The 9,130-nt window shown below is 57.2% G+C and overlaps 1 protein-coding gene across 4 annotated transcripts; it reads right to left on the bottom strand.

Annotated features, from left to right (window-relative positions):
* Positions 1–2,627: 2,627 nt before the first annotated feature.
* LOC118164164 (E3 ubiquitin-protein ligase RNF19B-like) lies at positions 2,628–8,703 on the bottom strand. Of its 4 annotated transcripts, none has more exons than XM_035321497.1 (10): positions 8,437–8,703; positions 8,256–8,344; positions 6,546–7,176; positions 5,821–6,011; positions 5,348–5,498; positions 4,614–4,776; positions 4,050–4,164; positions 3,741–3,878; positions 3,202–3,394; positions 2,628–3,050 (listed from the first exon to the last, which is right to left on the bottom strand). In XM_035321497.1, the coding sequence occupies exons 3-10, from the start codon at positions 6,989–6,991 to the stop codon at positions 2,891–2,893; spliced, it is 1,557 nt and encodes a 518-aa protein (XP_035177388.1). In that variant the 5' UTR covers positions 6,992–7,176; positions 8,256–8,344; positions 8,437–8,703; the 3' UTR covers positions 2,628–2,890. The 4 variants fall into 4 exon arrangements, with proteins under 4 accessions (XP_035177388.1, XP_035177387.1, XP_035177390.1 ...); XM_035321496.1 differs by having other exon boundaries at positions 6,546–7,165; XM_035321498.1 differs by lacking the exon at positions 8,437–8,703 and having other exon boundaries at positions 2,890–3,105; positions 6,546–7,165; positions 8,256–8,388.
* Between the last annotated feature and the right edge of the window lie 427 nt (positions 8,704–9,130).

Below are 9,130 nucleotides of genomic sequence, written 5' to 3'. Positions count from 1 at the left end.
TGTGTGTTCAGACAGAAACTTTCTGGATGAACTGGTGTGGTCCCCAAGAATGGTGTTGTCCAAGCAAAGTACCAAAGGAGAGGATATTCTTCATTTGGAAAGGTGGCTTTCTTTTCAGGGCATCTCTCATTTGCTGCTAGATGGATTGGTCTCAGGATCTCTGGTTAAGGGGCAACCAGTACTTGGTGCTTCCTCTGTGCTATGAATGTGTTTGCCAAGCTGCCTCCAAATTTTGAATTGTCACAAGTTGCACTGTAACAGAAACAAATAATTTCTACAGTCCCAAAAGCATTTGTTGTTTCTGATGTCCCTCTAGTTTCCACACATCCTTTTTAGGATGGTGAGAGTAGTGATGCTGTAGAGCCTCATGCAGAAGGGTAAATGACTGCTGGGAAGCTGAGCCCAGAGGCACATGTTTGCTCAGTGGAGTTAAAATCACTGAGAATGGACCTGGTTGGTGGCAGATTGTCTTGTTCTTGCTGAGAGGAATCAGTCTCTGGAGGGCTTGGTTTTCAGTTTTCTCCCTGGTCATTAAAGAGAGTTTTTAATATAAGACCCCACATAGACTGGTTCTAAAATGATTCTGGTTAGCAGTGATCTCTCATTAGTAATTTGTACTGAGATGTAACTAGTTTTAGACCATTTGCTGTGTGCTCTGTTGATGTTTTGTCTTGCAAACTTTTAATCAAAATGCTTTGTGATATGTCATGTGCCATATCAAAGGCCTTTGTATATAGTTACTTTTATTAACCTAGTGACTCCGTTAAAAGGGTAAAATCAATTTTGCTAAGACTGACCATTATGTTATGTGGTAATAGCTCATCTCCATGAATGCAAACGAGACAAGAAGCAGTGCTGAGGGGTCCTGGTCACCTCAGCAGAGCCAAGGTCCACAGGGGTTGAGAGGCAGATCTCCCCAGCATCAACAGGAGGGTTGCTGCCCGCAGGGCATGGGATGCTGGGGATGGGGGTATGTGGGGCAGGCAGGACTGCTGCAGTGTGTTTGGGGGAATGAAAGAGGGTTAGGGCATAACAAGTGTGGGAAAAGAGCATAAAAGGGGACAGTTGTGTGTAAACAACCAAACACCACAAAGTGATCTTTCCTAGCTATTTTACAGAGTGGTCTCTTTCTTGTGGGTGGGTCTGAGTGCCAGCAAAAAGGGAGAGGTCAGAGTGCATGAATACTGGGCAGGGATGCGTGTGGCAATGCGTGATTGCTCATGAACATCAAGCTGTGCTCGCTGGTGGGCAGGCTAAGGGTTTTGAGAGCTGGGTTTTGATGTGGGCTGGGCCAGATCCTGGAGAGGTCTGACTTAATTACTGAAGAGACCAGGAAGCCTAGGATATTAGGTTAGGTGAAAAGCTCATCTGTGTGGACAAAGGAGGCACACAGAAATGGTGGCAGGAGTAACTTGATTAATAACCTAACCCAGCTACCCCAGATCCATCAGAAGAGAAGTGCCAGGCCATCAGAGGCCCATCTCCAAAAATCCAGGACACAGAGGTACAATAGCAGATGGGGGAAACCACATCACAGCCCTCACGCAGCTCCCTCCCAGGGCTGTCCCAGGAGAGTCATCATCCTGGTCCAGGCATGAAATCCATCAGCATGAATTGAGAGGTGCTCTTGGGATCATCTTGAGAGCACAGGGAAGGGGTTGCCTAGTTGTGGGGGACACATGCAGGGACAGAGAAGCTGGGGAGTGCACAGGATTTATTACAGGATGTGTTGGGAAGTTGGTGCAGGACATGAAAAATCACAACTGTGCTGGGGACCAGAAAGGACCCTGAGCAGGGGTGTGGGGCTGTGTGGAGCTCCAGGGTAGCATCGTGAGAGTGGGACCGTGTGTCCCATGCCACCAGCAATCAGAAGAAAACAAAAAAAAGCCCAGGTGTTGGGGTTGACCTCCCTGCTGGCACCTCCTTCAGCTGGGAGAAGCCACACCACTGGCAACACAGTTTTTTGCTTCTGTTTTGGAAAAGGTGCCCATCACAAGGATCTAGGTAGGTTCCCCATCCTGCAGCATCCCACATGCTAAAGCATCTCCCACTGCTAGCCTTGCCTGCAGCCCTGGGACCACCCTACCCACACCCCCACACACACACACACACAGCCAGGGCAGCATAGGGCAGGCAGGGATGTGAATACAGACATGCAACGTGAATCATTATAATGAGCCTCAGCACTGTGCATGGCCTTCCACTCTTTCAGCTGTTCTGGGCCCCAGCAGCAGCTGTCCTGCACCACACTCAAAGGCACTGAAGCCTCCAGCTATCTTGCTGGGAGCACTCAGAATCTATGGGTGCTGTACATGATGTACCAGGGGTTGGCCCATCTGGGGCAGGGCTCAGCCCCTACCTGTTACTCAGTTTGCTGTCACAGTGCTGGCTGAAGCTCTGCACCAACATCCCATGACCCCAGCCACCAGCCTTGTCCTGGGCTGGTCCAGTGCTTGCTGAGGTGGCTGTACAAGGGACAAGCCATGTTCTTTCCCCTCTCCCTGGCTGGCTACTTGTCCCCCTGGCTTGAAGTGCCAACTACCTGCACCTGTGCAGGGCTTGGCCTATCCTAAACCCCCACCTGGCCTCATGCAGTTCCAGTCTGGACACAAATAGATCAGAGCCTATGATGGTTGGAGAGTAGTTTTATTTCTCAGCAGCGATGATGCTTTAGCCTGCCTTCAGGGAAGAGGTGCAGTGGGGTAGATACAAGGAGCAGGCAGTGCTGAGTGCACGGAGGGTGCCTGCCCAGCCTGGGGATGGAGAGGACCCAGTTCATGGGGCTGGTGATGCAATGCAGAGGGCATAGAGGTCTGCCACAGGGTATGGGATCTTTGTGTCGGTGGGTGCTCTGTCTCAAGAATCTTCCAGCTCACTACTGCAGTCACCTTCACTCTGCTGGGATGCCTGTGACACTGTACCTGTCACTAATTCCTCCCAGGGAGTCTCCAGAGAGACTCTGTCCTGACAGTGCACTGCATAGGCTCTGCTCCCGGGCAGGATGTGGCACCATTTCAATTGCCACCTCTACCTCAATGTTGATGCCTTCCCTGCAGACAAACACAGATTAGGGCAGCAGCCCAACAGGGGAACATCCCTGACTCCCTGTCCAGTACAGTAAGCACGGGGAAGGCTGTTAGGAAAGGACTTGCCAGTATGCCACCCCCACACTCAGTCCCCTTCAGCATAGCAACTGCTCACCTGTAGGACACATCCTGGCCCTCACTTAGCATGCTCCCTGCGAGGGCCACTGTGCTGGCTGACTGGCTGTCCTGCTCCTTCCATACGGCTCTGTGGTGTGGGCTATGTCTGCTGCTGGGAAAGGAGGTGGTTGTGTCTGGGACGCTATCCTCGACCCCCTTGGGGCTGGGCAGCACCGACCACAGCTCATTCACTAGCAGAGGGAGAGATGGGGCTAAACACTGTGTCCACAAGGACCATTCACCATCAGGAGCAGAACAGCCCACCAGGTTCCTGGCAGACAGGCACATAAACTGATCCCAGAATGCTTTGAACAGCACTCGCCATCCCCCAGGAAACCAGTCTGCAGCTTCCCAGCCACTCAGGGCAGGACACAAGTCCCCAGGGAGCCCTGGCCATGGAGCTGTCACAACTGCAGAGCCACAAGACAGGCCCACAGCCTGTGTGCCACACCACCCCCCCCACACACACACAAGTACACACGCACACCCCACCACAGAGGGCACAGGCCAGGAGACAGCTGGCAGTGCAGGACTCACACTTGGTCAGGTTCTCCAGTTCCACCACACCAAGGTCCCCAGGCTGGCCACGGCCACCTCCACACCCGCTGCGGCTCCGACACAGTGACAGCACCACCACCCCATAGACGTAGGTAAGCATCAGGGGCACGCCAATGCCTGCTGGCAGACACATAGCTATTGCCTAGCCCTCAGCAGCAGCCCTAGCTGGCCCCAGGGAAGCCCTGGTGCCCTGGGTATCAGACATCCCCTACTGCAATGGCCCTGTGCACTGGCCCCATGCTCTCCGGCACATGGGCAATGCCCCCAGCCCTGTCCTGGTAGACTTACCCACTGTGACAGCTGTTATGATGGGGGACACAAATAGAGAGAGGAGGACACTGCTGGTGACAGAGAAGCACTGCTGGCACCCTGACAAGCTGCTCCTCCGGCTCTGGCCCAGCACCTTGAGGAGAAGTGAGGCAGGTGAAGGGGCTCTGCAGAGACACACAGCCCCCAGGCCCTGTCCCTGCTCTTCCTCATCCCTGCAGAGCTCCAGCCACCACTGCCCAGACCCCCCACTCCCTCTCCCCATAGACAGGCAGCCATGACAGCGCTGCCAGCACAGCTCAGGTGTCCTCAGACGACACCCTGGCCCACACAGACCCACTGCCTCTATTCACCCCCTCCCCCACACCCCGAGCACCCACCTCCCCACGTAGAGAACACCCTCCCTGGCAAAGGGTGTCGGAGTGGACAGCAAAGAGGTTCCCCACATTGAGGGGCTGTGGGGAAAAATGGTGGCATGGGGACACACTGGGGGCAGTGCTGAGCACTGTTTGTCTCTCCAGGCCTCTGGCCATGGGCCGCCAGGCTCAGCAGAGAGCAGGACCATGGGAACCCCAGGGCCAGTACCTTCCTACCCATGTAGATGGGGAGCCCGATGGTAATGACAGGTACAGCAATGCCTGCGACAAGGGAGATCACCACTGGTGCCCCCAGCACCATGCCCAACTGCCACAGGATCTTCCGGGTTCGTGACCAGGGCCTTTTCCCCCAGAAGGTGCATCCAGAGGGGCTGTGAGGACAGAGTGGGACTGGGTCAATGGTTCCTGCACAGAGGCAAACAGCACAGCCTGGCCCTAGACCTGTGACCCTCGAGGGCGGCAGAAAGCCAGGTTCCTGCACCCCACTCCTGCTGCCACCAGGGACACCTGCCTGTGGGGTTCTGACAGCCAGCCCCAGGCCCACAGTTCCACCAGACCCAGCAGCACAGACACATTGGACATGGACAGCACTGGGGGTTGGACCCAGTGATCTCCTGAGGTGCCTTCCAACCCCTATAAATCTGTGATTCTGTGACACTGCTGCTCCCCCCATCAGGGCTACAACCCACCAGCCCCACACCTGGTAGCACGTGGCTGTGGCTCTCTGCAGAACCTCACTGCCCTCCCATGCTCCCCAGCCCAGCCCCACAGCTCCTGGCAGGGCCCCGGGCCTGACATCACAGCACCCCCATGAGCCTGGCAGCAGACCCCCAGCTCTGCCCACTGGCATCTCCGCAGACCAACCCTCTGCTCCTGGCAGCACCTTCACACCAGCCCCCAGCACATCCCACGGCTCATAGTGCACCACAGCCCTGCACTGACCTCAGGAAGTGCACGTCAGAGATCTCCTGCAGGCACAGCCAGCAGAAGAGGCAGCCACAGACCGTGCAGTTCATGCGGTTGCAGCTCCCATCATTGATCTTCATGATGAAAGCACTGCAGCGGGGACAGACCTTGATGTCCTCAGCCTCACCTGGCAGGGGGAAGGGAGATGGGCTTGAATGCTGGGGGAGCAGGACAGTGCCGCTCTCCCCCATCCCCTGCCCTAGGACTGCAGCCCATCCCATGGGTGCCTGGGGGAGCCAGGCACTGCCAGCACAGCCAGGTCCTTCTTATCCCCAGCTCCAGCAGATGGTGCAGAGGATACACACCTCCATGCAGAGGCAGCTGGTGGGAAACACTGGGTCACAGCTCCAGGATCCCCAGAGGCAGAAAGGCACCACAGCAGCCAGCTATGCTGCTCAGGTGTGCCATATCCATGCGCTGCTTGCTCCCATCCTCGACCAGGGTCTCACCGTTGGCCGACTCCTCTGGGTAAACTAGCTGTGCCAAGGGGCTGGCCAGGCTGGAGGTCAGCGGCGCTGGTGCACAGGGCCCATCGGGGTGCCAGGGCTGACGGCAGTGGTAGCAGAACTCAGTGCCACATCCCTCACGCCCACAGGTGAGGCGAGGACACTCAGCGCAGCCATAGGCAATGACAGCGTAGCTGTAGGGAGAAGACAGTCAGTGTGGGAGGACCAGCAGTGCCCACAGTCCCCCTCCTCCCCCCCCCCCCGCCGCATCCCAGCACAGCACACAGTCATTCCCCTCCCCAGCACTGACAGGCTGTGCACTGACAGGTCCCAGCTCTGTGCTATCAGAGCAGCAGCCCACATTCAAGAGCTATGTGCCACTCTCATCAGCTCAATGACCACAGCAAAGCCTTCCCCACCTAGAATCCACAGAATCCTCCCAGGGCCTCGCAGACAGGCCCAACATGGCCAAGCACTCCAGCCCTAACAGACAAACAGCTACCCAGGCTACAGAGCCACAGTCAGGAACAGATCATCTCCCAGAACAGGCCCAACACCGCACAGAATCATGTCACAAGGGGATTGAGCCTGTGAAAGGCTCACAGAACACAGGCATGATTTGCTGCACACCAGCGCCCAGCCAGAAAGCCCATCGCCTCCACCAGCATGGGAACGGGGGATCCACACTGTGCCCTGCTCCCAGCTCCACGCGAGGCGCCAGCAGTCACCTGCAGTCTGGCGCAGGACACCAGCGGGTGCCAGGGTCAGCCACCAGCAGCCGCCGCAGGAGGAACTCCTCGTACTTGTCACGCAGGGCGGGCTCGGCCAGGAGGCGGTGGACATCGGCAGGCTGCAGCGCGGCGGGGCAATGCGGGCAGGCCACGTGCACGCGACTCTCACTGACAGCAATGCGCAGGTACTGCTCCAGGCATGCCTGGCATGAGCGGTGGGCACAGGAGGCAAGGGTGGGAAAGGCCTCAGGAGGCTGGGGCAGCAGGCAGAGCGGACACTCCACCAGCTCCCCATCCTCGCCCAGGGGCAGCGCAATGTGCATCTCCTCAGAGTCCCCTGATTCTTGCTTTGGGTCTGGTGACGTCTCCCCGTCGACCTCTGGCTTCTGCCCACAGAAGCCCAGGACGTGGAGGGGCTGGGGCACCCATGAAGGTCGCTCCATGGTGGCACGTCAGGGCAGCAACCAGCTGCCGTCAGGCTATGGAGGACAGCGGGGTGGTGGCAACCCCGGCACGGCCCCCATGGCAGGCCAAGCTGTGTCCTACCTGGGCCTTGGAGCCAGCATCCCCACAGGCAACGGCCTAACCATCTCCATCTGCAGCCCGTGCCACTCAGCCTGCAAAGGAACTGCACGTGAGAGTGAACACGGGGTTCCTGGATGCAGGAATGAGCCCTCAGCACCCAACAGACCCCAATACCCTTCTGGAGCAGAAACCAAGCCATGGCCTCGCCCTCCCCACCACGCCAGCCCTACGGCTGTTCACGTGGCTGCAGCATGTGGAAAAGAAAAAAAATAGTGACAGCACCAGGAAAAGCTGAGGGATCCACAGCATTCGTCAGGCTCCAGGCTGGCCCCCAACCAGCCACTTGTCCGCTGTGGGCCCAGGGCATTCCCTGGCACAAGCCCTGCAGCACAGAGACCTCAGCCTCCCCTTCTGTTTGTAAAATGGGCAGCTGAGCTAAGGGACCCAAGGGCCAGTTCATTCAGTGACCAGCAATGAGATGATGACAGGAGAAATGAGGTAAATCTGTCACAGGTTTCCCTCACTCAGTTCCCATTAGTCTGGAGCCCCTCTGGACAGCAGGACCAGTCAGTCCACTGTTCTCCTTGCTCTCTACACTCCAGGAATTTGTACCCTATATTTTACAACCCCATGGCACTGCTGAATCCTTCCTCCTCTAGCAGCTTCTGCTTTTTTTTAATATTATTTTTTTCCTTTTTCCCTTTGAGCATAGACAGATCAGCAAAAACACTGCTACTGGGAGAGGCAGGTATCAGTGATGACCCGGGTAAGAGCGAGATGTCTGGTTACATCTGCTCTGCTGGGGACATGCACAGCACTGCACTGTGGCACCCCAGGTAACAAAGTGCTTTCTAGTCAGGTGTTAACTGGAGACCCAGTGGAAACTTGACTTCAGTTTGATTTTTAAAGTTATTAGAGAGTGAGAGGTACTGCAGGAAGAGAGCAGGGAGGGGTGTGCTCAGCCAGCAAGGAGGGCAGCATCTCGGACAACTGCTGCCATCACCACGGGCTTTGTCCATCAGAACAGCCAGAGTCAGCACCAGAGTCTGACCACGAGAGGACAGCCCGCGCCTGCAGTTCCCACAGCACTGGAACATCCTGATTGAACTGCTGGGGCTGCACAAGACAAGCAAAGAAGCACCAGCAGGGCTCTAACCAGCCCTGCCTCTGGCCCTGAGGTACCTGTCAGGGGGGAATCATCGCTGACATCACACAACCACAGCTTCTCTGAGACTGCTACAAAGTCCAACACACACGGCTCCCTCAAGGACCTGCAAATAAATAAAAATTGTCCATGAACTGTCTCAACTACTGTTGACTACAGTCTACTACTGCTGAAGCTACCGCCGCAGCAGCAGCTTACACACCAAGGATCACTCAGACGCGTCACAGCTTTACCAACTGAACCATGGAGAACGCAGAACAAGTCCTGAAAACAGGGACCGGGTCTGCTGCAGGGAGCCGGACATCAGAAGGACGAGTACAAGTTCGTCCAAGTGCGGAGCAGGGATACTGTTCCCAACCACAGCAGAAGGAAATGTGACAGCATGAGAGGGGCTGGGCCCTCCTGGAAGCAGAGGTGCCAGTGGGCTGCACGAAGAGCTGTCACAGCAGTTCCCAGGACCCAGCAGGCTCCTCAAGGCTCACTGGCCATGCCTCATCCGGCAGGCTCAGAGTACGTCCAAGCAGACCTTCAGTGGGATTTGAGCCACGCAAACAGGAGTTTTTCTGCGAAGGGTGGCTGTGAACCAAGGGATGTGCCAGCAGGAATAACGAGCTCTGTCACAGAGGGGGCACCACCCACGGCCCCTGCTGGGAGCTGCAGGCAAGAGGGCTCTGCTGTGGCCGTGGGGATGACGCCGGTAGGGCAATGGCCACGGAGCAGCCACAGCACTGCCACGGCGCCCCACCGCCGGGTCCACTCCTGGGCTCGCTCTGCAGCCGCCTCTCCTCTCGCACCCGGTGGCGGGGAGCTGGGGTCCCTCCCACTGCAGCCAGCCCCGGCAGCACGCGGGGAGCGCGGCGCTGCCGGCGGTGGGGGGGGGGGGCCCCCCACC

Source organism: Oxyura jamaicensis, chromosome 3 (genome assembly GCF_011077185.1).
Source record: "Oxyura jamaicensis isolate SHBP4307 breed ruddy duck chromosome 3, BPBGC_Ojam_1.0, whole genome shotgun sequence".
Lineage (NCBI taxonomy): Eukaryota > Metazoa > Chordata > Aves > Anseriformes > Anatidae > Oxyura > Oxyura jamaicensis.
This window is presented reverse-complemented; position numbering and strand designations above follow the sequence as displayed.